The 27,378-nt window shown below is 46.2% G+C and overlaps 4 protein-coding genes across 5 annotated transcripts in view; 2 read left to right on the top strand and 2 right to left on the bottom strand.

Moving 5' to 3' along the window:
- The first annotated feature begins 529 nt into the window (after window positions 1-529).
- Window positions 530-4,824, top strand: C1QBP (complement C1q binding protein). Its single transcript, XM_027445876.2, has 6 exons — window positions 530-813; window positions 973-1,123; window positions 1,364-1,451; window positions 1,974-2,069; window positions 2,992-3,114; window positions 4,381-4,824. The coding sequence occupies exons 1-6, from the start codon at window positions 573-575 to the stop codon at window positions 4,528-4,530; spliced, it is 849 nt and encodes a 282-aa protein (XP_027301677.1). The 5' UTR covers window positions 530-572; the 3' UTR covers window positions 4,531-4,824.
- A 244-nt stretch (window positions 4,825-5,068) lies between these two features.
- On the bottom strand, window positions 5,069-9,194 carry RPAIN (RPA interacting protein). 2 transcript variants are annotated; one of them, XM_072026081.1, is made up of 7 exons: window positions 9,040-9,194; window positions 8,775-8,936; window positions 8,376-8,439; window positions 7,763-7,877; window positions 7,529-7,592; window positions 7,285-7,419; window positions 5,069-5,625 (listed from the first exon to the last, which is right to left on the bottom strand). In XM_072026081.1, the coding sequence occupies exons 1-7, from the start codon at window positions 9,121-9,123 to the stop codon at window positions 5,584-5,586; spliced, it is 666 nt and encodes a 221-aa protein (XP_071882182.1). In that variant the 5' UTR covers window positions 9,124-9,194; the 3' UTR covers window positions 5,069-5,583. The 2 variants fall into 2 exon arrangements, with proteins under 2 accessions (XP_071882182.1, XP_027301682.1); XM_027445881.3 differs by lacking the exon at window positions 5,069-5,625 and adding an exon at window positions 6,659-6,875.
- Window positions 9,195-9,234: 40 nt separating this feature from the next.
- On the top strand, window positions 9,235-19,435 carry NUP88 (nucleoporin 88). The gene is made up of 17 exons (XM_038165959.2): window positions 9,235-9,535; window positions 10,071-10,240; window positions 10,399-10,524; window positions 10,691-10,777; window positions 11,318-11,494; window positions 11,796-11,979; window positions 12,372-12,522; window positions 13,540-13,638; window positions 13,805-13,895; window positions 15,488-15,589; window positions 16,200-16,358; window positions 16,759-16,884; window positions 17,366-17,431; window positions 17,659-17,739; window positions 18,082-18,208; window positions 18,672-18,790; window positions 19,215-19,435. The coding sequence occupies exons 1-17, from the start codon at window positions 9,281-9,283 to the stop codon at window positions 19,276-19,278; spliced, it is 2,184 nt and encodes a 727-aa protein (XP_038021887.1). The 5' UTR covers window positions 9,235-9,280; the 3' UTR covers window positions 19,279-19,435.
- A 242-nt stretch (window positions 19,436-19,677) lies between these two features.
- The window catches only part of RABEP1 (rabaptin, RAB GTPase binding effector protein 1), a 52,219-nt gene continuing 44,518 nt past the window's right edge, over window positions 19,678-27,378 (bottom strand). The window contains exons 16-18 of the mRNA XM_027445874.3: window positions 26,671-26,769; window positions 25,940-26,056; window positions 19,678-23,803 (exon numbers count right to left, since the gene is read on the bottom strand). Coding sequence (XP_027301675.1) covers window positions 23,702-23,803; window positions 25,940-26,056; window positions 26,671-26,769 — 318 coding nt within the window. The 3' untranslated portion in view covers window positions 19,678-23,701. The remainder of the gene's footprint in view (window positions 23,804-25,939; window positions 26,057-26,670; window positions 26,770-27,378) is intronic.

The following is a 27,378-nucleotide window of genomic DNA, read 5'->3' as shown; positions in this document are numbered from 1 at the left end:
TGAGTAAATGGGTGAGGGGCTGCCCAAAAGCTGGCTTTTACCACAGCGAGGGGCAGTGCAGGGTGCTTCGGTGTGTGGTGTCCATGTTCTCCTCACACCACTGGGCACCGCGCCAGCCTGCCCTGTCCTTGCTTCCAAGTGCCAACAGCAGTGGCACATCCTCAACATCCTCACTAGGGTGTTTTTTTGGTTTTGCTTGTTTGTTTTTGTGGTGTTTTTTGTGGTACTTTTTAATTTTTTCCTTCTCCGGATCTGCCGAGAGTGGGCCTCTGACCCCCTATGAGCCCTCCTCTGGGTTCTGCTGTGGGAGCGTGGGCATGGGGCGTTGTGGCGGGCTGCCCCATCCTCGCTTCCCAGTGCCAGCAGCAGCGCCCCACCCTCACTGTGGTGACAATTCATCTGCTTTCGGTTCGCTCATTCCCTCCTGTCCCATTTTTTGTGGTACTTTCAATTTATTTCCCCCTCTTCCCGCCCGATTCGCCGGGGGCGGTCTCGAACCGCGGTCCCCGCTTCCAGTTCCGGGGCCGCCTCCTCCCTTTCCCCTTCCCCTTCTCCCCGTGCCTGTCCCCGCCATGCTGCTCGCACGGGCCCTGCGCGCCGCCGCCGCCGCCCTCCCCGCTCCTCGCCCGCTGCTGGCGGCCGCGCTCCCGCCCCGTGCCCCCCGGCCCGGCCCCGCGCTCCCGGCCCCGGCCCCGGCCCCGTCCCGCTCCCTCTGGCAGCTGGGGGGCGGCGGGGGCCGGGCCGCGCTGCTCCGCCCGCACCGGGGCTCGGCCGGCGGCGTCTCCTGCGGCTGCGGCGGCCTCCACACGGAGGGTGAGGGGGGAAAGGGGACGGGGACACCGTGAGGGGACACCGGGGAGGGAGGACACGCGGCCGGGCTGCACGTGGAGGGGAGGGGGGGGTGTCCCGGGGCTGTCCCCTGGCGGTGACATTATCTCTCTCTCTCTCTCTCTCTTCTCGTCCCGTGGGCAGGGGACAAAGCCTTCGCGCAGTTCCTGGCGGATGAGATCAAGGAGGAGAAGAAGATCCAGAAGCACAAGGCGCTGCCCCAGGTGTCCGGGGGCTGGGAGCTGGAGGTGCACGGCACGGAGGCCAAGCTGCTCCGCAAGGTGGCCGGCGAGAGGTGAGCGCCGTGGCCTCCCCCCGGCCCTAAAACCAGCAAATTCGGCCTCATAAAACCTAAAAAATGCTCACAAGAGCAATCAGAGTCCACTTCGTTACGGAGCGTCTCTGTAGTACAGCCTTGTTCAGGGCGTGCGGATTCGTCAGCGCTAATTCTGTGCCTGAGGCAAACTTTTTAAATCAGAGAAACACAATGGGTGTTTGTGTGTGTTTAAGGTCCTTACTGCTGTTTCTTTTGAAGGATAACGGTTACGTTCAACATCAACAACAGCATCCCACCCTCGGTGGATGAAGAAACGCAAGAAGATCAGAAACCCGATGAGCAGGAGGTAAAGGTGGCGGTGGGAGCTTTCCTGGTGGGTTCGAGCACAGGGGGAAGGCAGAACACTAGAAGGCAGAACTAGAAAGTAGAACGCTAGAAAGTGTTAAGTCACGTCCCCCCCCCCTTGATGTTTGGGAGTATCAAGTTGCAAAAGGCAGATTTGTTTTTCAGTAGCCCTTGCATGGTGGTGTTGGGCAGAAGGATCTCAGTCTGGTTTAGTTAGACTTTTAGTCAAAGTCCTGCTAAAAACTGTGAAGGAGTGGTGGAATTCGAGGCAGGTGGCTTGGTCTGCAGTGACTGGTGCTGAGCGAGCACTGTGACCAGTGACTTCTCCCTCTGTGACCAGATGCAGAGCAGAGAAAGAGCTGAGAGACCTCGGGGAGGGGAGGCCGTGCTGGACCCTGGCGAGGCTGGGGAAGGAGGCTGAAGGGATGTGGGGAAGAGGGGGATGCGGTGGTGCTGGGCTGGGCTGTGGTCACTTGGGCTCTTGTTCAGACTCCAGTGCTGATGCAACTTTTTTCTTATTTAGCCTGATATTACATCAACTCCAAACTTTGTTGTGGAAGTAGTTAAAGATGATACAAAACAGACCCTTGTTCTTGACTGCCATTATCCCGAAGACGAGGTGAGTATCGAGCTGGTCCTGTGTCGGCTGTAGCCAGCTGTGGCTCGCTGCACGGGCATTTCCTGCTTCTTACTGCAGTGTAATTAATTCTGCCACTGTTGGGTCTAACTACTGGTTATAGTTTTCTTGGTTTTCCTGAATCTACAGAAAATGCAGTCTCCTTTTACCTGTTTGTTGTTTGTTTTTTGTTTGTTTTTTTTTTAACTCGGAGGCTTTATCTTTGCAAGGATAAACCCTGGGGATGGGGAGATGTTCCATTGCATTCCTTACGTCCTGACCTGCCTTTCTGATCAGCTGCTTGTAGGCCAGCTTATTGAGTGAAATTAGAGAAGGGAAGCATGGCTTCTTTAACAGAGTGACACATTGAGAGGGGCAAACAGGAATGGCCCAAACGAGTTAGATTTAATACAACGCAGCAGTAACATGCAAATCTTACTGGTACAATACATTATGACAAAGAGAGGCAGAGATTTAAAAAGGGGGAGGGAGAAATTTGAATTGAGTTTGGCTTCAGACTGACCTCTGTGGTTTCTTTTGTAAACCTTAACAGATCTCTTGTGCAAGCAGCGTTAGCTGACAAAGGCTAGGCAAACTTCTGAAGACTGGTTTAGAACCACGCAGAAGAGACTCGTACATCTCTGTATAGTCGTACATCTCTGTATAGTTGGGCTGCTGGTTTTCCTCAGGTGTCTCTGGCAGCAGCAGCTGGCAGGCTGCCTCCTGTGGGATTTCCTCTGTTCTTGGGCACGTGTGTGCTCGTCTTCAGGCACACACTGAGGGGAGAGGAGTGGCCTCAGTACCGGTCTTGAGGTTTTGCCTGGTTTTGCCTGCAGTGTCGTATTTCTAGGCTTCAGGATACAATGGTTGATGGTGCCCTGTAATTAGAGCTAATGAATGTCTTGCATCTCATTTCCTGTTTCAGGTTGGGCAGGAGGGAGAGGAGGAAAGCGACATCTTCACAATCAGGGAGGTCAGCTTTCAGCCCACGGGAGAAGCAGATTGGAAGGACACCAATTACACCCTCAATACAGATTCCCTTGACTGGGTAAGTGCTGACATGGCCGAAGGCTGCAGGGGGCACTCCAGCTGCTCTTGCCTGGCCTCCTCCTGCTGCTGATTTACCAATGAGTCCTGTCCTGGATGTGTCACCCTGGAGATTCCCCTGCTTTCTCCCAGCTTGCCACGAGGCAGTAGTTCCCCTGCAAGCTGGGGATTATTACGTGGTCCCAGCAGTCACACAGCACTGGGACCGATAAGCTGAAGCTAATTCTCTGCCAGGTTTTGTGAGCTGATCATTTCCTAGCAGTTGTAACATATTTTAGAGGTGCTTTGATACTCGGTCAAATCTGCTTTCATCTGTGATTTGAACAGTGTTGCTTACAGATTCCAGGTGTAGATGTCTTGGTTTTCTAGGTTCTTTGTGTATGATTTCATAGTAGTGACACTAAGAACAAACATCCAGCTATCTGGCATCTGCTTACCTGTTCGTAATGCCAGGCTTCCAAAAGGTTACAGCTGAGTTGGAGGCCACATGTGATATGATGAAAGCTTTACTCCTCGGGTGCATCTCTTTGGGAGGCATTCATATTCAAATTGGTCAGCGTGCTCTAGAATATTCCACGCTACTGTTTTCCCCTCTGTCTGACTTGAGACAGCAAATTAATTTAGGAGTCTGTATGATTTACTATCTACTCAGATTGCAGAAGACCGAAAGGAATGATTTGCTCGCTAAAGGAGTGATTTGCTCTCTGTTTAAAGGCAGTATGGCAGCCGTTAGCAGTACTGCACTGCACAGAACAGCAGCAGTTCTTGTGAGGAGCAAGGGAGGAACCTTAGTTCTGAAACAAGGTGCTGCAGTTGCAATAGTTAGGTAGGATTAAAACCCCCAAAAAATGATTTGGTGATGGTAAAAGATTTAGTCTCTCAAACCCATTGTTACATCCAATACGACACTTTCAGATACTGCTAGAGCAATTTACCCCCAAGGCCACTGCATTGTGCAGAGGGGAGAGGCAGAGCTCGGTACTGCGGATGCACTGCGGATGTGGATGCACTGCGGATGCGTTGCCCTTGACAGCCTTTATCTCCTGGCCCTGCAGGCTGTTCATCAACCTCAGGGCGCAGCCTGTGTGTGCTGGCTTTGGGTTTATACGCCCAAGGTTTGATGACTTGTGCCCTTCCTCCAGGCCTCTCACCCTGCTGAGGAGGGGATGGGGAGGTGGCAGAGGTCTCCCTGCCTGTTGGGACATTCCAACAGCAACCCGTATCCAGGTGTGCTCTGCTAAGGACGTTTTCTGTCGCTCTTTTGCAGGCTCTGTATGATCACCTGATGGATTTCCTGGCTGACCGAGGAGTGGACAACGCGTTTGCTGATGAGTTAATTGAGCTCAGCACTGCACTGGAGCACCAGGAGTACATTAAATTCCTGGAAGACCTTAAAAGCTTTGTCAAATGTCAGTAAGTTAGGCTAGGAAACTAATCTTCAGCTGTGGGCATTACACTGCAGTGCTCCAGCCAGCAATAACGCCCAAATGTATCTTCACGACAGCTACGGAGAGTAAGTACCTTTGAGTTTGGAAGTGCGCATCATGGGAGAGTGAGGAATCTCACTTGTATTTTGGGTTTTGTATTTATGTTGCTGCCCAGATCAAGTTCTCAAACATTACTGTGTAGAATTGCCTCACCCTGCCTGGTGGTTTTCATACAATTAAGAATGAATGTGAAGAATAAAGTCTGTTCAACGAGTCACTGAAAAGGGGTGGTCTCTCTTCTTTGTGCTGACCAGAGAGTTGCCATAATGATGATGTTCGTGTGTCCAGGCCCATGATGGTGTTAATAAAGCTTCCTGCAGAGCTGGTGCGTGCTGTCCCTGTTTTCTCCAAGGAGAGCTACTCCAGCACCTTCAAACACACAGCGTGCCTTTCTGCCAGCATAGTTGTGGCTGTAGGAGGAATTTTGCTGGCCAAGCTGCGCTAACGATGTTTGTAAATCTCGGTTATGGTGGGGTATGACTGAAGTCTTGGCTGCCTGTGCTGTAGAGCAGAATTCAGGCTCTCAAACACTGACTTTGAGTTGTTTCAAACAGGAACGTGCTGCAATAACCTGCTAGATCAGTATTAATACATCTGCTGCAGAAAAATACCACAGGAAGGTTGGAATGCTTCAGTTCCAGCAGAATGATTCAAATTCTGTGGCTGCTCATGGCAAAAGCATTGCTGCAGGGCAGCAGCTGTGGCCTTCTGCTCAAACTGGTGTCTCCAGTTGTTGCCTCAAGGTCCCAGGAAGTCCTTCTGGCAGAGCAGAACTGCAGAAGGTGCTCTGCCATGTCCACGCCAGCTGGCAGTGCAGTGAAGAGCTGCTTCTAATTAGGCTTGAGCACATCCATGAACAAAATGATAAGAGACTGTCAGAACACCTGATGGCACCTGACTTGTACCTCTCCAGGGGTTGTTTCTTGTTACTTTTGTCCAGGATTACCTTTTAGGCTGGAAGGGTGTTGCTCAGCTGGTAAGGCTCAGCAGAGCTGTGCGGGAGGCTGGGGAGGAAGGAGGGGTGGCTGAAAAAGAACCAAGTTTCTGGTAAGTGGAAAGGAAGGGGCAGGACCTGCCTGGGCACCTTGGCTGTAGGAGCAGGGTTCTGGTCATGCTGGGAGGTGATTCTGCCCCCTGTACCACTCCTGTGAGACCCCCCCACAGGAGCACTGCCTTCCACTCCCCCCCACAAGGCCAGGGAGCTGCCAGAGCAAGGCCAGAGGAGGGCATGGGGCTGGTCAGCTATGGAGAGGGGCTGGGAGCTGGGGTTGGTCAGCCTGGAAAAGGGACAGCTCCCTGACCTTACAGCAGCGTCACAGGATCTAAAGAGGGCTACAGGAGAGACGGGGGAGGTTCTTTATCAGGAAGCCTTTGAATGGGAAGAGGGGAGACTTATGGAAGAAGTTCTTCCCTATGAGGGTGGTGGGGCTGTGAGCAAGCTACTCTAGGGCATATGCCTGTGGAATAGGGCTGAACTAAACATCCCTTTAAAGGTCCCTCCTACCCCAAAATGAAGCCTTGCAGGTAAGCCATCCCCCCTCACCTATCAGCCAGCCTTGGTTACAGGGTTTTGATAGTTTTTGCCTCAAAATACATGTATCCAAGTTACGTACTTAGATTAGCAAACACACTTGTCTTTGCTACTTACAACAACATCTAAATAGATGTCACATTCAAGAAGTTTTATCTTTGCAACCCCATTGTCTTAGAGGAAACTTTGACTCAGACAGAACTGAGTTTTGGTACACTGGAGAAGACAAGGCAAAGGGGAAGCCTAGCAAGGATAAGCAGCAATCAGAATCCATTCCTCCCTGGGTGGATAAGTCCCCACAGATATTTAGTTAGAAACTGCATATTTTACAGAAGCTGTTCCAATGAAATATTTCAATAGTCCAGGGTGAAGTATACAACCACAGTTAAGCCTGTAGGCAGTTACCTGTTCCTTACAACAAAAGGATACAGCAAAAATGCTGTTACCAACCAAAACCTGAACCTCAAGTCCCATGCAAGCTGTGAGATCACCAATGAAAACACCACCGTTAAAAATGACAAGAAGCCTGAAAATAAGTACATTTATTATAAAACATGTGCTGTGCCATCAAAAGTGCAGGTTAAGGCAGTAGCACTGCCTTGTTAAGTATTTTGACACAGCACATACAAGTGTATACATTAAGAGATAGTAGCAGCTCTGAGTGGGTTATTATTCTTGAAGTCCTTCCAGTGAAAAAGCAGCAGCTGAAACAGCCTACAGGAGAACTGTCCAGGAGTCACAGACCTTTACAGAAGGTAAGGTTAAGTTAGACAAGCTATGGTAACGTACAAAGCCAGTTACTAACGTTCAAAACCATTTGAAATGCTCTGCTCCTAACCCTGTGCCCACCATGCAGGTACACATGCTGTGTGCACAGGGATTCAACTTCTGCAGCAGAGCTGTAAGAAGTCGTGAGCTTGAGCTAGAGGGAGCCTTGTTGAAAGGTCCCCTAATTCAGCAGGGAAGGTAAGCTGTGGTAGGCAGCTCTTTTACAGTTACTGGTGGTCAGATGTAAAACCACTTCCAAGAAAGTTTGGGGGGACAACAGCAACACAACTCCCAGGATCACTGGACTTGTGGCTACCCTTGCAATCAAGAAATGGACCCAGGCAGAAAGGCGTGGTGTCAGACAGGAGCCTGACACTTGACTCACCGGACAGGTCATGAGGAGACTCATTTCCTCCTCCATCCCACCGGTAACTGTGAACTCCGGGTTGTGCAAACACCTGTAGCTGTGTTCTGTTAAAGTGTTTTCTAGAAGTGCCCGAAGCTTCTGTTCCGTCATACCCTGGAAAAAATGGGTTAAGAATAGATTTTATACGTAAGTTCTTGTCTGTAGCTTACTTAAAGCTGCCTCTTTGCAGCAGACTTAAGACATCACTCCCAGCACAGCTTACCCGTGTGAGGATGTACAAGCCACACTGGCAGAAAATGGAGTGACAACTCACAGTCAGGGTGTTCCTAGAAAGAGCGTACAGTGAGCACCTGAACAGCCAGAACATTGCTCGTTTTTCTGTTTTGTTGAAATTCACACCAAGAGCAGCCTGTTTGCCTACTGCTATTTGCCTGTTTCTGAGCACAAACTGCTGTAGGAGTGCAGAATTTTGCTCCAATGCTGAGGGCTTTCTTACTTTCTGCACACCGGGCAGATGATCTTGTTGCTGGCATCCAAGCCATCGAGCATTGCATTGAGACATTCTTCATCAAACTGCAGACTTCGCTCATACTCTTCTATAACCAGTTGTTCTGAAAGAGATATACGTGTATATATCCTCAGGTGTCTGTAACAAACTCTTGACAGCAGTGACGCATGCACGTAGCTGCTGGCTGTTCTGAACTTTTCTTTCTTTGCATCAGATTTCTATGCTTGAGGCAGCTGTTGTTGTTAGCCTGTTTTTTCCTATGGTTCATCCTTTATCTGATCTCAACTAGGTGACTGTAACACTTTCCAGCCAACCATTTAGAAGTATTCTGAGTTTATTTATACAGGCACCTACAGGTCGCAGCCGCCACAGTGCTGTCTCTGCTAGCCTCTTGATAGTTCCTCACAGTCTTTAGAATGCTGTGTAACTCTTAGAGCTCTCCAACAAGGTCTCAGTGCATTAGAGAGGCTACAGAGACTTCTAAGGCAGCTCTTCCCCTCTGTCACGTGGTCTATGAGAACTGAAAAGTGCAGTCTCAAGGAACTACCAGAAAGGAGTTGTGCAACTCAAACAGGAGCCAGAAGATGTGCTGAGAAGTTACCTTGCAAGATCAACTCCTGTTGGATTTCATCCAGCACAGCTAGCTCATAGGGGTCCTCTAGCATCTGAAAGGCACAGCAGTCAGTAGTTCTCCCATAGTGCCCACATTCTCATATAACTTCCACCCGTTGCTTCCACCCCACATTCTCACTTCTTCCACCCGTTGCTGTGAGTGGAAGTCCACTCTGCTCAGTTTCCTGGTTGGTAAGCCTCTATTTGCACAGACATGCAGTGGGGAAAGCCGGACACACCACAGACCGCCCCAGCGGGCCCGGAGCAGCCCCCCGAACTCACCACCCTGCGGGAGGCGGCTCCGGCCCCACTGGGGCAAGGTCAAGAAATACCAGAGGAGGTCGGGGAGGGGGGGGGGGGCCGAGAGGGGCTGACCCCAAGCACTGACCTGCGCCGCGTCGCCTCGCCTGGCCGCCTGCAGGCTGCGCCACTCCATCTCCATCACCTCCGGCACCAGCAGCGCCCCCGGCCCGGTGCCGCCCCCATCCCCGGCCCGGCGGTAGCGCTCCAGCAGCTTGGCGCGGCCGCTCCTCAGCCTCTCAGCGCAGCGCTGCGGGGGGGAGCGGAGCACAGGGAGGGGGCGTCAGGCAGCGCCCGAGGGACCCGTGAGGGGCGGGGAGGGCCCCGCGGTACCCCCGTGAGCGCTCACCCACCCGGCGGTACGCCTCCTTCCAGTGCGGCGCTGCCAGGCCCGGCGCCTTGTACAGCTCGCGGTGCCCGCGCAGCGGCTCCTCCATCACCGCCCGCCGCCCGCCTCACTCTGCCCGCCGCCGCGCGGCACGCCGGGACTTGTAGTCCGGAGCGGCGGCGCGCGCTGACGTCACGGGGGGCGGTGGCGGCGCCGATTGGCTGCGAGGCGGCGGAGGGGAGGGAGGCGGCTGCGTGCGCGGGGCGATGGCGGCCGAGTGGGGCCCGGCGGAGCAGTGGCGCGCGGCCCTGCCGCAGCACGCAGTGCTCGGACGCCTCCGCGAGCGCGCGGCCGCCGCCGGCCCCTCACGGCCCGGGGCCGGTCCCAGGGCGGCGCTGAGCCGCAACCTGCTGCTGGGGCTGGACGGGGACCTGCTGCTGTGGGACGGGGACTGCAGCGCCCTGCACGCCGTCAGCCTCCGCCGCCTCGGTGGCCCCGAGCCGGGGCTGAGCGATTATCAGGTGGGGAGGGGGGGTGTGAGGTGGGGGGGGTCTCTGAGGTGTTTGGGGGGGTTTGAGGGGAGGGGGGGGGTGAGGGGTCGGGGAGGCCGGGGAGGGGGGGGTCTGTGAGGTGTGAGGGGGGTTTTGAGGTGAAAAAGGGGGTTGAGGGGTCTGTGGGGTGAGGGAGGGTTGAAATATGGGTGGGGGGGGTCCCTGAGGTGAGGGGGGGGCTGTGGGGTTGGGAGGGGGATTTGGGGTTATCAGGGGAGAGGGGTTCTGTGAGGGGTGGGGGGTGTTAGGGTGGGAAGGGAATTGAGGGGTCTGTGGGGTGGGAAGAGGGGCTGTGAGGCTGAAGGGTGGGTCCTTGAGGCTGGGAGTGGGGCTGTGAGGTGGAGTGGGGGGGCTTTGAGGTACGTAGAGGGGCATGGGTTGGAAGGTGAGACGAGGAGGTTGTTTGTGAGGTGGGCACCCCCACCCAGCACTGACTGACTGACAGACACCCCCACCCAGCACAGACCCCCCTCTGGCACTGACTGACCCCCGTTTCTCTCCTCAGACGCTGCTGTGCATAAACCCACCACTGTTCGAGGTGTACCAGACCCTGCTGAGCCCCACGCAGCACCATGTGGCGCTCGTTGGCACCAGGGGGCTCACGGTCCTGGAGCTGCCCAAACGCTGGGGCAAGAGCTCCGAGTTCGAGGGTGGGAAGGAGACGGTGAACTGCAGGTGGGTTGGCGCCCACTGGCAGCATGCTGCAGGGAGGGCCCAGCTTTAACGCCTCCTGCTAACGCTGCTGGAGCCTTTTGGTTGTTTGCACAGCCCCTCTTGCCCCCACCCGAAGAGGTAGCTCTTGTCACTGGGCCTGTGTCTGCTCTCTGTTTCAGCACCATTCCCATCGCTGAAAGGTTCTTCACAAGCTCGCCGTCTCTGACTCTGAAGCACGCCGCGTGGTATCCCTGCGAGACGCTGGAGCCCCACATCGTGCTCTTGACTTCAGATAACACGATAAGGTAAAAGCTGCTTGTGCTCTCGTTTGGGGCGTGCCTGGTTTTTCACTAGGTATTTGTGCTTTGTCCTTCTTACAAGAAGCAGCAATATAAGATAGGATGGGAGGATTTTTTGACCCCTATCAGCTGGTGTTCCTGCATGAACATTACTGCTCTTTCTTTCCTCTAGGATTTACAGCCTGAAGATACCTCAGACGCCCATCAAAGTGATTACTCTTTCAGATTCAGAGGAGGAGACTCTTACAATCAACAAAGGGTTTGTGTGGCTTCTTGTATTTTGAAATGCTTTTGACGGAATAAGCTCTGCATTCTTTGTCGTGTCCTTAATGAGTGATAAATCCACCTTAAATTCTGATACGAATTTTCTCATGACTTCTGATCACAGACTTCTGTGCTAGAACTTCTTTCTAGTGCAGTAGCTGCACTATTTTCCTGATCTTTCTAAAAGAAGGAACAAACTGTACAGTCAGTGTTTATCAGAATAGTCATTTGAAAAATAGGCATTATCTTTAAGGATTAAGAAGGGCTTTTTGAGTGGGGAATGCAGAAAACAGATCTTTTTATTTCCTCCTTGGCCTAACTGGGAAGGAGAAACTTGAGGGCCTCTTGCTCAGTGAAACTGGGCTGGCTGGTGGGTGCATTTCAGAAATGAGGCCTTTTAAGAAGGATGTTACCTGCGTGCCTTTGCTGCTGCAAGCAGCATATATCAAGGACCGATGGACAGGTGTTCAGAAGTAATTCGACGTACTTCTCCCAGTCACTGCTGACTCCAGGCTTTGTTCTGACCTGTCCCTAGGAGAGCCTACACAGCGTCACTGGGAGAGACTGCGGTGGCGTTTGACTTTGGCCCACTGGTGCCAGTCCCAAAGAATGTACTTGGACAGCGAGGGAGCGACGAGGTGCTGGCTTACCCGCTGTACATCTTATATGAAAATGGGGAGACATTCCTCACGTACATCAGCCTGATACAGAGGTAGGCTTGGGTTCATCCTCATGTTTCATGGGGTTCCTGTACATTGGAGAGCCATCTCTTCACCTGGCTGGGACTCTGTAATGGATGCTGGGCTGATTTTTCTTGTATTCCATTCTGTGTCATTTCTTTGTGGCAGTGCTAGTAGTCATAACTCCAAGAACAGTGTGTTAGAACTCCATCGTGTTTGTTCTTTATTTTAATCATCCTTATTCTATAGTTATTATTCAGCAGACTCCTGCAGGCAGTCGTGGGGAACTCTCCTTCTACACCTAGTGTTGTGAGCACATCTTCTTTATTCCAGCACTGGGAATCTTGGCAAGTTGCTCGGCCCTTTGCCCATGCACCCTGCTGCAGAAGATAATTACGGCTACGATGCCTGTGCTGTCCTTTGCCTGCCTTGTGTTCCAAACATCCTGGTGATTGCCACTGAATCGGGAATGCTTTATCACTGTGTGGTACTGGATGCAGAAGAGGATGACGAGCAGGTACCTTGTCTCATTTGTTTTGCTTCCCCAGTCACAGCTCAAGACAGCAGTGAATGCCAGGTGCTGTGTTCTTCTGTAACCAAGTAGTGAGTCGTCCTCCTACAGCCATTCCCCGTAATCCTCTTTCACTTTTGTTTTAAATATCGCTTGTGTGAATCCTGTAAATATAGAAGTTTTCAATCAAACTTGCTGTGAGCTATTTTAAAGAGGATCTTCTGAAGAAATCATGTGTCAGAGAGAAGCTTTTTAAGTGGAAAAACATAAGGGGACTTAAACTAATTACTGTAACGATTACTACACATGCCTATATTACGTAACACTTTCCTACTGCTATTTGCTTTGGTATTTCTATTTAAGTGCTGACTCATAGAAGAATTCAATGCTCTTTACAGTCGGAAAAGTCATGGGACCCAAGATCTGATCTTATTCCTTCCCTGTACGTGTTTGAATGTGTTGAGCTGGAACTTGCACTGAAACTGGCATCAGGAGATGAGGAAGAGCCTTTGGAGTCTGATTTCTCTTGCCCAATCAAACTGCATCAAGGTAGGGTGGTGGTTCAGGTTGTTGTCTTTTGCTTGCTTTATTTAATGAATTTAGGATCAAGTTATTTTTAAATTACCATTGGTCTCAAACAGCAGCATTACAAAAAGCATTTGCATGATGTCTTCAATAAAGCTGTGGAAAATCTGCAGAGTAAAAGGGAAGTTGCCATAAAAGAACTTAGGAACCTCTGAACCTTGCTTCTGAAGCAGGTTTGAACATTCAGTACCTATTATCACCATTGGGGTTTTTTGGTATCATTTTTATTATCCACTTGCTGTATTAAAATGAATGGCAGAAAGGTAACGGGTGTTTGATGGTCCTTTCTGTTGTAAAGTGTATCTACGAGGGGGCTTCTCCACTGATGTGTGAAAAGCCATTTGGTAGATCTTTGTTTTGTAAATAGGATCTTGCAGAGTATGGCAAATACTGCAGATCACTAAAAGAAAGAGCAAGGCTGGGATGTGCTTTATTGTTTACTCATGGGCGGATTACTGATGTTTACAAAACACTAAATTATTTCAGCTGTGGATTAGAAAGCAGAAGTTGTTGTGCTTGTTCTGTTCTATGTGTGTAAACAAGTGATATACTGTGAGGATGAATCCTGAAGGAGGAGTTTGTGTCTGTTCATCAGCCTGTCACCTGGGGCAGGAGGTTGGGCAGGACAAAGGGTTTGGGTCCTTCTGAACAAGAAGCCTGTCTGAAAGCTGGTCGGCTGCCATTGACTGATCTGCCCTGGAAAGTTTGGTGGACAGAGATGTCGTCTAATACAAGTAGTTCTAAACAATGCACCAACGGGTTAGTAACAGGTGTTGCAAGAGTAATTGGTTTATATGCAGAATTCTAACAACGTGGCTGATGCCCCTAGCTCATTTTGTGGATAGGCACTAGTCAGTACTTGCAAGGAGATGTTAATGCTGGCTGGACAAGAGGTCAATACACGTGTTCAACAGCACACAGCTGCAGAATGAGATTTTCTTCGTTCAGTGCCATCTACTACATTCGCTGTTTAAATTTCAGATCCAAAATGTCCCTCTAGATACCACTGCACACATGAAGCTGGTGTCCACAGCGTGGGGTTGACGTGGATCAACAAACTGCACAAATTCCTTGGTTCAGGTGAGTGGCAAGACTGTTGCACATAGAGGAAAGAGGGAAAGGGATTACTGTTTGTACTGTCTGAACAGCTTCGTTTTGCTAGTAACAAGCTGGGGAACGTGTGAGTAATACTGAGAATACCTTACCCTACACAGTGGATATTGCATTCAGACAAATCTCTTTGTAGATGAAGAAGATAAAGACAGTTTACAGGAGCTGGGTGCAGAACAGAAGTGCTTTGTTGAACATATTCTTTGTACGAAACCATTGCCATGCAGGTAAAAAAACAACTTTCTGTTGCTTCCAAATCAGTGAGTTTTTCTGGAAAAGTATTTATGATTAGCTGTCTTCTGCTGCATTCTTATTAAAAATAATGAAATCACCATAACAGAATTCAAATAAATATAAATAAGCATTTCATGCATCAAGCTTCTTAATGCACAGTTAGATACATGAGCTAAATTTTTGTGTCTGAAAATTACCTTTCAAACCAGCAGAAACTTTTGCTTCCATTTACCCGTCCCAGTAAAACTCTGGGGCTCAATTAATCTGAGAGTCTTGAACACTGATGTGTTCCTTTTACCCACAGGTTAAAAGACAAAGCTGTGCCTTGATAGAACAGCTTGTTTTTTTTTTAGCTGGTAAGGTACCCTAATCAGGGTTAAGAGGCATCGTTGGCTGGGAAATGTGATATTTGTGTTGGCTGTGTCATCTCACTTTAATACAGCCTGATCGCTTCTGTGGAATGCTGTGTATTAAAAATATTGAAGATACAAAAAAATACTCTATTAGTAGATGTCGTGGTTTAACCCGGCCGGCAGCTAAACACCACGCAGCCGTTCGCTCCCCCTCCCCCTCCCTCTCTGGGACGGGGGAGAGAAATGGAAAGTGAAGCCCGTGAGTTGAGATAAAGACAGTTTAATAAGACAGGAAAATAATAATAACAATAATAATAAAATAATAATAATAATACAATGGTGATAATAGTACTACTAATAATAGTATGTACAAACAAGTGATGCACAATGCAATTGCTCACCACTCGCTGACCGATGCCCAGCCTAACCCCGAGCAGTCCGGCCCCCTCCCCCCAGCTAGCCACCCCTATATATTGTTTAGCATGACGTCAGATGGTATGGAATACCCCTTTGGCTAGTTTGGGTCACCTGTCCTGGGTCTGTCCCCTCCCAGCTCTTACTGCACCCCCAGCCTGCCCGCTGGCAGGACAGAGCAAAAGGCTGAGATGTCCTTGGCTTAGTGTAAGCACTGCTCTGCAACAATTAAAACATCGGGGTGTTATCAGCACTCTTCTCATCCTAAGCCAAAACACAGCATTCCACCAGCTACTAGGAAGAAAATTAATTCTGTTCTAACTGAAACCAGGACAGTAGACATCAGTCATCTAATCTAAAGGGCTCCCTAAGTTAGTACAGGTGACAAATATCCAGCGGTGTGAGTTTTCACCTGAGGAAGTGGCGTTTGGAGCAGACGAGGTGGTATGCAGAGCACCTGTGTATGGGCAGAAGCAGTCTTTTCCTGAGGAAGTCTGTGCCCTGCACTAGAAGGGGGTAAAGTTTCCTGGGTCACAGCAGATTTTAGCTTCTGATTCACAGCCAAGTTGTACGGGTGCTCCCTCTCTCAGGGTGGATGACTTTTTGCTGGGTAACATCTGACTCAGTCAGACTGCATGGCATGAGAATAATTATTTTGCAGGACTCCTTCAGAAGAGTGGTTCTTTGCTTTGTGACATGGGTCTGGCTTAAGTTGATTGCTATAAATAGAGCTTCTCCAAAAGAACTTGCACAACAACTTTCAGGAACAAAGAATGTTTTTTCTTGAATGAGTAATGCTTGTGTTTTCTTCCCTTCAGGCAACCTGCTCCAATCAGAGGATTTTGGATTGTCTCTGACATCCTGGGGCCTACGATGATCTGCATCACAAATACCTACGAGTGTATTACAAGGCCGCTCTTGTACGTGGGTCTTAATTGGGCTGAAGCCCATGACTGTCCTATAAAAAAGTCAGGATTTTTTTCCCCCATTTATTCTTTTGATCCTTTCACCCTGGACTTCTGCACAATGAAGCACAATGCAGTTTACCTGCTGAACAATCCCTGGCAGAGCACTTAAGTGTTCTCAGGGTAGTTGCTTACTACTGATAAGGTGGTCAGAGGGGATATAACTGATCTGTATCACTACTAATGAGGATTCAGACAAACACTGTGTCAAAAAGTTGTTGACCTTGTAGTCTTCTTACTTACTTTTAGATGAGGATTCTGCAAATCTGAAACTCTTCAGAGATTGGGTCATGTTGCCGTTTGAATCCTTGCTTGCCTTGTTATTTTTTTACTTTTAAGTAAGATATTTGTGATTCTTGACCTTTTCAGCTATGACCAAAGATGTGTGGATTTGAGCTCCAACCTGGATTTATCACATAATTGAAATATTTCCTCTTGGACCACTTCTGACTTGCTGCTGTAATATGTTAATCCCACAGTGGATGAGTTCCTTACTTTAACTACTGTTTAAACTCTGGTGTAGTGTAAGCCTTACGAGTGTTCTGTATTTGCTGTTCTCTGGCAGAAGTACAGTCCATCCTGCATCCCCTCCTCTACTATGTACCAGGGAAGACAAAGATGTTGCCGTTTCCCCTCTCCGGATCCTGGCTGACTCACAGCATTCGTTTGAGAAGCACATCCGAAGCATCCTGCAGCGGAGTACTGCCAATCCCTTGCTCCTGAAGTAAGTAAAAACCATGCCCTAGGGAAGGTGAAGAGGGAGGACTCTAGGAATACCACATTCACCATCAGCTCCTGACTGAACAGCAGTAACAGGGATGCAGCTTCTGTAGATTTGTGCCACAGTACAGGCATGGCATCAAATAACGTAGCCCTTCAGGCTGGAAGGGGAAACACCTCGCTCAGTGCTGGGCTAACCGCAGTGCTACATTAGGTTGTTCAGGGCTGTCCCAGTGGGTTTTGAGCATTTTTAGAGAGCTCGTGATTTCCTCATTGGGAAATTTACTTGTGCCCCTCATTTCCATATCTGAGCCCCCAAAGCCCTTACTGTAAGTGCTCTAATTTAACCTTTCCAAGGAACGTGGAAGAGTAGGATTGAAGAAAAAACTCTCTTGTTTATTCAGATCTGGTGATAAAGATGCTGCTCCTCCCCCTGAAGAATGCCTTCAGCTTCTTAGCAGAGCCACACAAGTGTTCAGAGAAGAATATATACTGAAACAAGATTTGGCAAAAGAGGAAATTCAGCAAAGGTAAGAAAAAGTCCCTCATAAAAAGTGCTGTACAATGTTTGGTGGAACAATGACACGAAATACCTAGCACTAACCCTCCTTTGCTGGACTAACCACTATAATGGAGGAAAATGTGTTTAAAAAAAAAAGTAAAAAGAGATGAACTACTGCTCTTTTGGTGTGGATGAGTGAAGTCAGTGTGTCTGTGCTTGGGCATGGCAGAGGAAATCCCTTGACCTCAGCAATAATCCTGACAAAATTGCTAAAAGGAAAAAATGCATTAAACAAATCTCTGCTTTTTTCAATTATAGTTGTTGATTTATTTAAAGTTGGGCCAAAATAGTAGAGTTAGTTCTTAACACTGCCCCTGTCTCAGTGGCTTTAGGTCTCCATACTACAGGAGTAGTGATTATTTCTGTGTGTTCTCTATATGGCCTAAATACAGATTCAGCTGGATTGTTGTTATGGGTGGCTCGATTTTATGTATATATTTATCTTTAAGAGTGAAGCTGCTGTTGGGACAGAAAAAGAAGCAACTAGAAGATCTTAATTACTGTCGAGAAGAAAAGTGAGTATAATCTGTCTACATCTATCAAGTCAAAATCCAGAATGATGCAACTTCATGCAAAAGGTACTTTATGTAGGGCCCTGTATGAAACTATCTGAGAAGGGAAGGCACTTCTGGCTTTAATTAGGCATTCCCAACTCCCGTTTTTTCAGGCTCTGCTTGTTTTTACATATGGACTAATTTCCATGTAAGTAAGAAATAAACAAATGTTTCTCAATTGCATAAAGGAAAAGTTTGCGGGAAATGGCTGAACGGTTGGCTGACAAGTATGAGGAAGCCAAAGAGAAACAAGAAGATATTATGAATAGGTGAGTGCAAACTACTCTGTTTCATCACAGATTACTTACTGTTAACAGATGTTTGTCAGCATGGTAGAAGAACACAGTAGGTGGGAAAGTGCCTCACTGGTTTGGTGGAAGTCTGAGCTTCTGAAATTCCCTTTGCTCAATGGTGACTTTCAGTATTGAGCCCGCTTGCAGTTTAGAAATGCTGCGTGAGGCTAGCTGAAAGAGGAGAGTAGAGTCTTGAACCTCTAAGACTTAGGAAGAATGACAAATGATGCTTCGCAGTTAGAAGACTGGTGGAGTCTGAGTGTAATTATTCTTAACAGATGAGTTAATTAAGCAACATTTCTTGCTTTGTATATGAAGGATGAAGAAAGTACTTCGTAGCTTCCACTCTCAGCTTCCTGTTCTATCAGACAGCGAAAAAGATATGAAGAAGGAACTGCAGACAATACATGACCAGCTGCAGCACTTGAGCAATGCAATCAGACAGGTGAGATAAAATATCTGGCTGGTAGGTTATTGGTAACACTTCATCCACAGTAATTGTGCTGAATTAGAATACAGTCCTTCCGCACAGAGCAGCTTCATGCCTTCATTAAATTAGCAACATCATGCAGAAATAACTTCTGAACCTTATTACTAATACAGATAGAACCAGCCTCTGGAACCCTGTGTAAACCCTAAGAAAGTCTCCACACCGTTCCTCAGTCCTAGCACTAATTTTCTCTTTGTAGACTCAAGGAATCATTAAGGTTGGAAAAGACCTCCCAGACCAGGTGCAACCATGCTCCTACCTCCTTCCACGTTGTGGAAGAATGCAAAAGCAAGCTGATTTTAACCCACACAGAATCAGAATTTACTGCACTGTGACACCTGTTTGTAGCTATAATTGGCTTTCACTGTGGCAGGCAGAACCAATGCTGACTGCGGGTCTTTTTGTGTGTGACTTCTAGGTTAAAATGAAGAAGGAATACCAGCAGAAAAAGATGGAAAAAGGTACTAGCCCACGAAAACCCAGCATCACCCTCAGTGCCTACCAGAGCAAGTGCATCCAAACCGTTCTTAAAGAAGAGTAAGTTAAAGCTTGGATCCTCCTGTAGAATTCAAGCCCTGGCACTTATATAGGCTGTCCTAGTCACGGTTGTAGGGTATAGTTTAACTTTATAGTTTATAGTTTTATAGTTTAACTGCATGGGGGCAGGGGGCTGACTGCTGCACCAGCTGGAGTTTGTAGAGAGAGCCTAAAGCATAAAGCATGCCAGCTTATGACAATGGTACTGGTCCATCTTGTGCTACTACTAAACTAAGTCTGCTTTTATGCCTGCTTTTTGTCTGAGGATCTTGTGGCGCTCTGTATGATGCCTATAATTAACAAAATCAGCTGCAAGTGTTTCCATGCTCTGCTTCTATCTACCACATGAATTATTTTTCTTCCTAAGTGGTCTCGAACAAAAATGACTTTACAGCTTTTTGACTTGAATTTACTTTTCTTGAAGGGGAGAACACATAAGGGAAATGGTAAAACAGATTAATGACATCAGAAGCCACGTGAACTTCTAACATGTCCAGGAAGATGAACCTACAATGAAAAGCTGGATGAGCTTTAATTTTCTCTGGTAATTCCCCTTGTATATTTAACATTTGTAAGATGGACAATATGCCTTTTCTTTATTATTTTGTAAAGATAACTAAGAATTAAAGTACTTTTGATAAGATACCCTACATGCTGTGTTTCTTGCTTTTCTCCTGGAAGGAGATTGTGCAGTAGGTTCTTTTAAACCTGAAGTTATTACAGTGTAATACTCACAGCTAGCTCAGTAGTGTGGAAAAGCATGGCTGCTTCCTGCAGAAAACTCCCTGGGTTTACTCTGGGAAGCATCCCCTACCCTGGGTCCGTGGCACAGTTACTGCAGTGGAGGCCTGTGGCAGAAGGCAGAGTAGAAAGACAAGAGAAGCGCACACACTTCAGCAGCTTTTTTTAATTTGGAACACTTTCTTCATAAAGGACACACCTTCAGTACAGTTAACAAATGGTTACACTTGAATCCTGTAGACAGCAGAATTCTACATCCACAATTGCACAGGACACCAATGGCTTGGTTCACTGGAATGCAGTATTAACTTCCAAACACTGTTTGCCTTCATCAAAAGGTGGCTCTGAAGTCCGTCTTAACATTAAAAGACCAATTATCTGCTGTAGACAAACTTTAGCGGACAATAAATAATTGTTGTCTCTGCCCCCCCAGTTCCCCTTAGAAAAGGTGACGTGGTCAAGCTCAGTTTTGAAAAGTAGTACTGCACTGCTACAAAAGTGGCACAGCAAGAGGTGCCAAATAAAGCTGTAAGGAAAGGAGGGCTGTTATTACCTGTTAGGTAACGAGGTTACCAGACATGCTGCAAGAACACTTGTTTTTTGTTGCTTTTTTTTTGTACAGATTAAGACTATACAAGTATAGGAATGCATACAAAACTTGCTCTCATCCCTTTTACAGTCTGCACAAACAGAATCCGGCTTTCTAGTCCACTCACCCTGTGCATCAGAGCTGACCTGCCAGGTTAGAAGTAGTGCCTGTTACAAAAAAAAGGAGGAAAAAAAAAAAACCACAAAAATTTATTGTGTGAGGCAAACCTACCACCCCATTCAAATTGAGCTCCAGGACGCCAGGAATTGGAGGGAAAAGCATTTACTTGCTGATGTTTTCAGAGACACCAGAATCCGTTGAGTGAATACAGAAAAAGCTTTTAACTACACTTAATTGACAGTGGTTTAAATTTGCTCTGCAAATTTGGCACACTTTTTTAAAAGGCTGCTTTATATTTCTTAAATTTGAGTTCAGCAGAAGCTTGAGTTACTGCTTCTGAAGCTGTGTTTTCCTTCCCAAGGAGTGAGTTCCCCTCAGGGTTAGCAGGACAGCTGCTTGTAGTGAGCACATCTACACTCCTGTGGCTAGTCAGGCTTCGAATTTAAAAATACATTTTTATCAGTGGCTGGTGGAAAAAAGAAGTCATTTACCTTCCAACTAGGAAAATGGTCATAGCTAGAACTTAAACAGGACTAAGGGTGCATGATGGTGTGAAGTGGTTAAGAAGGAAAACCACCACACAGTAACCGTAGACCCCTCCTCTCCAAACCAAAGGAAGTTACCCCACTGACTCATGCAGTGCCTGGTTTACAAGCAAGGAACTCAGCAGCCAGCACCACTCCTTTCAGGTGAGTTCTCATCAGCCCCCTTTGTGCCCTACTGCATGTGCTTCCAGCCTCTTCAGACCAGCCCTACACACCATCGCTGTCCACTGAGAAAAACACCCAGGCATGTATACGGACACACATGCACAACTTCTGCGGCTGATGTGTTTGTTACTGTGCTTCTGAACGATCACAGACTGAGGTGCCACTCACCTGTCCCTCTGCAGACTGGGAAAGGCAGCCATCACCTGCAACGTACCACACCTACATAAAGCCAGGGCAACAATCTGTAAAAATACGCTAGGGAAAAGCCACACCAACCCTGCGCTAATCAAAACAACTTAAACCGGTCAGCTAAGGCCAGGGTTGTTTAAGTGTAAGGCAGGAACAGACAGGAAGGTAGGGCTGCTGAGAAGGGGCACTGAGAGCTGGACCAGAACGGGGTGTTGGAATGCCATTAGCAGCTCTTGCATTAAGACAACAGTCCATAAACTCAACTAAAAAGTCTTTTTCTGCATAGATCTTCAGGTGCAATTCCTCAAGTGTTCAGCTTGCTGAGATTAGCCACAAAACAACAGGCTTCCTTGAAGCACTGCTGCACAGGTTAAGTGTCAGTAACCAGTTAGAGTTAATCTTCAGGAAGGAAGGGAACACAGGAAAATGTTCTTCATTCTGCAGCTCTTTAGCAAAGGCCTGTTCCCCCCCCATGCTCCCAAGAATTTATTCAACAGAACAGTATGCTAACCGTTGGAAAACTGAACACAAAACATCTGGTATTAGATTTATGCATCAGAAGGCAGCTGCTGTCACCTGTTTTTTGTTTTGTTTTGTTTTTTTTCTTTTTTTGCTGTTCAGCAAATTGAGAGGTTAACAAACCCAAAATCTGGCAATAGCCAATTAATAAAGAACCTAAGCCACATTTCAACATCTGCTATGTGACATAAGGTGTCACCTGGAAGATGATAACTCCGCCGTCTACTAGTCTAGTTGTTACCAACGTAGGAAAAATGTTGGGTGTCAGGATTATGAAAGGAATTAATTTCTAGGATGAATAAAATGCTTTAATTCTTGCAATAAATTACAAGCAATTGAGCTTGTATGCTGCTTTTTGGCTGTTTTTTTTAAGGCAACCCTCTTTGAAATCACCAGTTCCTTCCAATTTTATGTTAGTAGCAGGATATACACTGCTAAAAATACAGTCATGTGCATTACAGCTTGGAGCATTTTCTGTCACTTCTGTCTTTCTTCATCACCATCAGATCTGTGACCAAGTATGTAAAGAAAACACAGTAAACAACAGAGGCAAGCTTAAGTTATAAATTTTGGACAAAAACAAGGCTGCTCTCTCAGCCTCCTTTCTTTTGAGTCCTAACAAGGGACTACCAGTCCAAGAACTCCATGTCCATTTCCAACACCCACAGCCATACATAAAACCGTTGCTATCCAACTGCATGCATGAATCTCCAATAAAAGAAGAAAAAAGGAGTAATGCTGGTGGTACCACCATATTATTTATATAATAAGAAACTCAAACCTAAAGCCTGATTGATCACAACTTTTTTTTTTTTTTTTTTTACCTCTGCTGTTGTGTAATTTAAATGTATGCTTATAGAAATACAGGACAGTGTATGAATCAACTCAGAGCAGTAACATGATACCATACTTGTAAGAGATGCACTGTACCTTTCAAACTTGAACCAGGAGAACAATGCAGTTGCCATGCATTTGTGCTCTGTGACCAAGTGCAGTCACTGTTTTGCTGACCCAGGAGAGGTGGGTCAAGCTGACTTTGCTTCCTTCAGCATCTTACCTTGACCATTTTCAGTGAAAGCTAGTGACTTCACATCTATAGCCACCCACTAGAGCAAAACAGACCTGTAGAAACCCCAAGCCAACGTACTGTTCAGCTTTAGAGATGAGAAAGAACTAGCTGTAATTCCATGTTTTAACTTACACTGGTGAGAAGATATAACAAAACAGTACATGTCTTGTGCTTTTTTTTTCTCCAAAGGATCAGAATTCAAAGGAAATATTTCAAGGAGCTAAGTTCTCAGTACAGTTTTTTTCAGGGTTTTGGTTGTTTGTTTGTTGTTGTGTTTGTTGGTTTTTTTTTGGATTGGCATTCTTTTGTTCAGGAGACACACAGCTCACTCATGTCCACCACATTTCAGCAGCATTCAGATTCTACAACACAAAATCAATGGTTTAAAAAAAAAAAAGCACTGAGTTATAAAATAAGATCAATATCCAGTGTCCTGCTAATAAAGTCATATTTTAATATAAAATATTCATACAGCATACTCTACACCTCATTCTCTCTGCTAGCTGAATACTGTTACTGACTAGTCAAACAGAAAAACTTCAACCACTTTGCTCTTTGATGTTTTGGAGGGACAATATGGTTTCCAGCAGCTACTTTGATCACAGTAATGGGGGAAAAGGAAAAAAAAAGGGAAAAACAGGGGGGTAAATGTTCCAAAAAATCTATATTAGGTTACAAAGTTGGCTGAAAGAGGGGAAGTTTTTCAGAATGTAAGGACTGATCCCACTCAGTGGAACACGAAACACCACACTCATTAGTGTTTCCATTAGAAAATTCTCCTTCCTACACAGCAAGTCACTCTCGAGCTCTCTTCCTGCCCAGTATGAAACCTTTTCCCCTCTAGAAACAAAACTTAGTCATTGCTCCCCTCTGTTGTCTTCTGCTCTTTCGGTTAGAGTTAAATAATAATTAATGTTGCTATAAAGATGAGTTAAAAACCCCAAATGCAGCCTTGGAGCCCGCTCATCAGGGTGTCATGTTTCAGGTAGCTGATTAATGTCCGTCAGTTTTGTGTCATTCAGGATTGCACGGATTCTCTCCAGGGAATCTGCCTGCCGGATCCTCTCCAGCTGCACCTACAGAAAACCAACAGACACAACAAGCTAGTAAAACGTGCCGGAGCAAGACCAGAGGTTCATAACCAGAGCTGAGCCAATGACGTATCATTGGCTGAAAGACACAAGGCTTGAAGGAACACAAACTTAATTTAGAATCAAGAATGGACGGGGGGGGACGACGCAACATATAACACAGTTTTGCTTTCAAAATAAAAGACACTCTCTGGGGGGCCCAAGCAAGCCCTCATTGTCACTGTGTTTTGCCTAATGACCAGCCACTGTTAGTATCCTGGCCAGGCAAACCAGAGGAGCTGTGTAAAGCCACAACATTCACAGAAAGAATGTAAAGGAAATACAGACCTGCCTGGCACATGCTTTCAAACCTCTCAAGATTAAAGCTGAAAAGCTTTTGGATGAAATGTTCCTACATCCAAGTATAATCCTGTCACTTGCTTGTCTGATAAGCCACTTCACACTGAAGAAGTGCACCAGAAAGAACCGCATGTAAATGAATGCAAAGAGATCACAATATTTTTTGAGAGGAAGGAGGTGGAGGTGCACAGGCAGTCATTCAGCTTTCTGTGCTCTTTGTATCAGCATCTAGGTTTTCTTTTGTAAATTCCCAGCTATTGGTTACTTGATTCTTAGCTCTTATTCTCCATTGCTGATACCTAAACTCAGCCAGTTGACACCTCACACACAAATGACAGCAAGAAACCCAAATCCTCATCCAGCAGTAACCTCTCCTCTTGTGTTCCTGTGTAATGCAGCAGACCTTGTGCTATGGACACTAGAGACAGCACAAACCGTTGCTTTTTCTTAGCATAAAGACTTGCTAAGTGCTAAAAAAAAATAAATAATAATAATAATAAAATAACATGTAATAACTACTTAAGGGCAGAAAGAAGAGACAAAAGACAGAGCTCTAACACTCACTGAGCTCATCACTGAAGGAAGGCCTACCACACTACCTGCAAGTTTTGGAAGAGCACCACATATCTTCAAAGTGGCATGTATGTTTTTGCTCTAAGAACTGCATAAACCAGTCTATTCAGTACTTTTAAGAAGAGAGAGAGAGGCAGGATGATGACAAGCAAGAAACAATTTCACCAGCCAGGGCAACTCAATAGCCTCCCTTGTACTACCTACTCCTCCAGAAACAGCCAGAACAAGAGGACAGTTCCCTATTGTTTACTAGGCAGAGCTGAGCTGGATGGACAGTCTCCAATATTCCTGCTTTTGTTTTCCAAATAAACCTGAACACTTGACTCAAAATAATCTGTATCTCTAATTCTGCTGAATTTCACTGAGTGAACTGGGCAAGAACCCAAAGGGGAGACAGTGCTGAACTTCAGTATACCACTTGTGAGCAAGATTTCTAGTAAGCTGGACAGTGACTTTAGCAGTGTTAGGGGGATAAATTCCCAAACCAGACACTTAAAGTGAAACCTATTTAACCTGGCTCTCTGAGGTTACAGCCACCCTGCAAACACTACAACTGCAGGACCCTTGGCTCTACAGTTGGCATTAAAAGTGATTAAACTGAAACTGGAATTAGTCTCCAGGAACGCTCCTGCCAAAACTTTCCTGCAGCCACCTCTTGATATCTCATCACACACCACAGATTCTACTTTTCGGAGGAAATGGGAGGATAGAAACGCAAACAACAACAAGGATAAGACTTTTAGATAGTTTAAACAGAAAGCAGTAAGTATAGCAGGAAGAGGAACAATTCCATATATTCAGATCCAACAGTACAAGTTCCTGATTTTATCCTCAAATATACACACCTTAAATTGCTATGGAATGTAACATACAGAAAAATGTCAGGAGATGGACAATGAAATGCTAGGGCCTAAACTTATCATCACTTATGGCTCTTTACAGTTTAATGTAGCACAATAAACATGTACCTTTGCTGATAACAACATGCTGGGATTAAGTAATCAGAATAAAATCCCTAATAGAATGCCTAATTAGAATAAAATACTAATATAACCCTAGGAATACTTGGTCAGTTTACTACACTGGTAATTAAAAAATCATTCATTAATACCAACAGAAGGAAATTTTACAACTGCTATTTCTTATTTTAATCAGCCCTGGACAAGTAAAGAAACAGAAGTAGCACCTTATGAATTGCACTTCCCTTACCTGAAGCGTCTGAGAAAGCTTTACAAAATCTCTTTGCACTTGCTCACTGACATCTAATTCAGTCTGCAACCGCTGAGCTTTATTCTTCTCTTCAAACACCAGCTGTTCAAGGTTTGCCTAAAAACAAATAATTCAGTTTAAGTATAACATAAAGAATTTAAAAAAAAAAGGAGAAACTTGTATAAACTGAATAGAACATTACACTAGAGCAAGGAAGCATGGCTAATCTCAGAGTCCTGGCAAGAAATTAATCCTATCATTCTTTCCACACCTCAATTTTTTGAGCTATGAAATATGGAGCTAGTACCAATCAGATAAATTTACTCATTATCAGATTGGTTAAAACATGGAAAAGCCTCACATCTTTTCACAGCACTATGTCCAGGGACCTCAAGATGAAAGAGCAGGTTTCTGAGTTCTAATGAAAACGTACTGTAGAGGAAAGGCAGTAATCTGCTGGTGAAAATATTATTCTCTTACTGTCTTTAGTTTTGGAAAACACCCCAAATCTGAATTGCTGCAAATCAGCAACAATTCAGATGCAGTGCTTCAAAAATCTAAGTGCAAAGTGATTGGAATGAAGATTTAGACTGCACCCAATGGAGTTGATTTCACTGACAATCTTAACATTCAAAAACTTCCTCTTCTGTTCTTTTGTTGTAATATAAGCTCTGCCCACAGGTATATCATCAAATAAGATGCACATATACTTCACACCCAGACATAGCTACCTTTGCTGCCGTCTCCTTCTTCAACTGTTCTTCGAGAGTGTTTTTTGCTTCCTGCAGACTCTCCAGCTGCTGCAGGTTTTCCTGTGAAGAACTTTCCAACTATACAAATAAAAAACAAAAGCACAACACAAAAGATTAGAACTAGAATTCCTGACACTTCAATTTCTCATAGTCCCTCCATATAGGAAATACAGTCCAAGTGTCTCCCGGGGATTCAGAAATAAACCTAAATAATTTCTTGTATGAAGATAGAAAATAATCTCTCTCTCCCCCCCCAATCTTCCTTTTGGAGCTGGAGAGAACTGACCAGGGTTGATATTTGGGTTATTAATTGGATAACCTAACATTAGCTAGGAATTAGATATGTTAATACTTCATTTGCAGATTAATAAACAGACAGAACACATTTTAAGTAACAGAACTATGAATGTGTCCCTATCCCACACTGGCATCAATAGAGCAATTCCGTCCCTCAAAGTTCCAGGCATGACCTTATGTGTTTCCTTTGAGGAGGTCACAGAAACTACCTAGAGCACAGGTGCACGTACATTCTTAGCTGATATCAAAAGCTGAAATAGTTTGAGAACGTCTAGTACAATGTCAGTCCTTTCAGAAAGAATATTTGTAAATGCATAAACTGATGTTCCTTAGTACAGAAAGGAAAGGTTACATACACAAATAAGCCAGCCCTCCACCAGCCCACAACCA

Source organism: Anas platyrhynchos, chromosome 20, assembly GCF_047663525.1.
Source record: "Anas platyrhynchos isolate ZD024472 breed Pekin duck chromosome 20, IASCAAS_PekinDuck_T2T, whole genome shotgun sequence".
Lineage (NCBI taxonomy): Eukaryota > Metazoa > Chordata > Aves > Anseriformes > Anatidae > Anas > Anas platyrhynchos.
The sequence above is the reverse complement of the archived record's forward strand: the minus strand, read 5'-3'. Positions and strand labels throughout refer to the sequence as shown.

Coding starts and splice junctions, on each gene's coding strand:
- NUP88 (XM_038165959.2), top strand. CDS start 9,281: ATGGCGGCCGAGTGGGGCCCGGCGGAGCAGTGGCGCGCGGCCCTGCCG. Junction 11,980..12,371: donor CAGAAGAGGATGACGAGCAG/GTACCTTGTCTC, acceptor TGCTCTTTACAG/TCGGAAAAGTCATGGGACCC. Junction 16,885..17,365: donor AAAGAGGAAATTCAGCAAAG/GTAAGAAAAAGT, acceptor TTTATCTTTAAG/AGTGAAGCTGCTGTTGGGAC.
- C1QBP (XM_027445876.2), top strand. CDS start 573: ATGCTGCTCGCACGGGCCCTGCGCGCCGCCGCCGCCGCCCTCCCCGCT. Junction 1,452..1,973: donor AGAAACCCGATGAGCAGGAG/GTAAAGGTGGCG, acceptor TTTCTTATTTAG/CCTGATATTACATCAACTCC. Junction 2,070..2,991: donor GCCATTATCCCGAAGACGAG/GTGAGTATCGAG, acceptor TTCCTGTTTCAG/GTTGGGCAGGAGGGAGAGGA.
- RPAIN (XM_072026081.1), bottom strand. CDS start 9,123: ATGGAGGAGCCGCTGCGCGGGCACCGCGAGCTGTACAAGGCGCCGGGC. Junction 8,440..8,774: donor GGCGAGGCGACGCGGCGCAG/GTCAGTGCTTGG, acceptor TGTGCCTTTCAG/ATGCTAGAGGACCCCTATGA. Junction 7,878..8,375: donor ACAGGAGTTGATCTTGCAAG/GTAACTTCTCAG, acceptor TATCTCTTTCAG/AACAACTGGTTATAGAAGAG.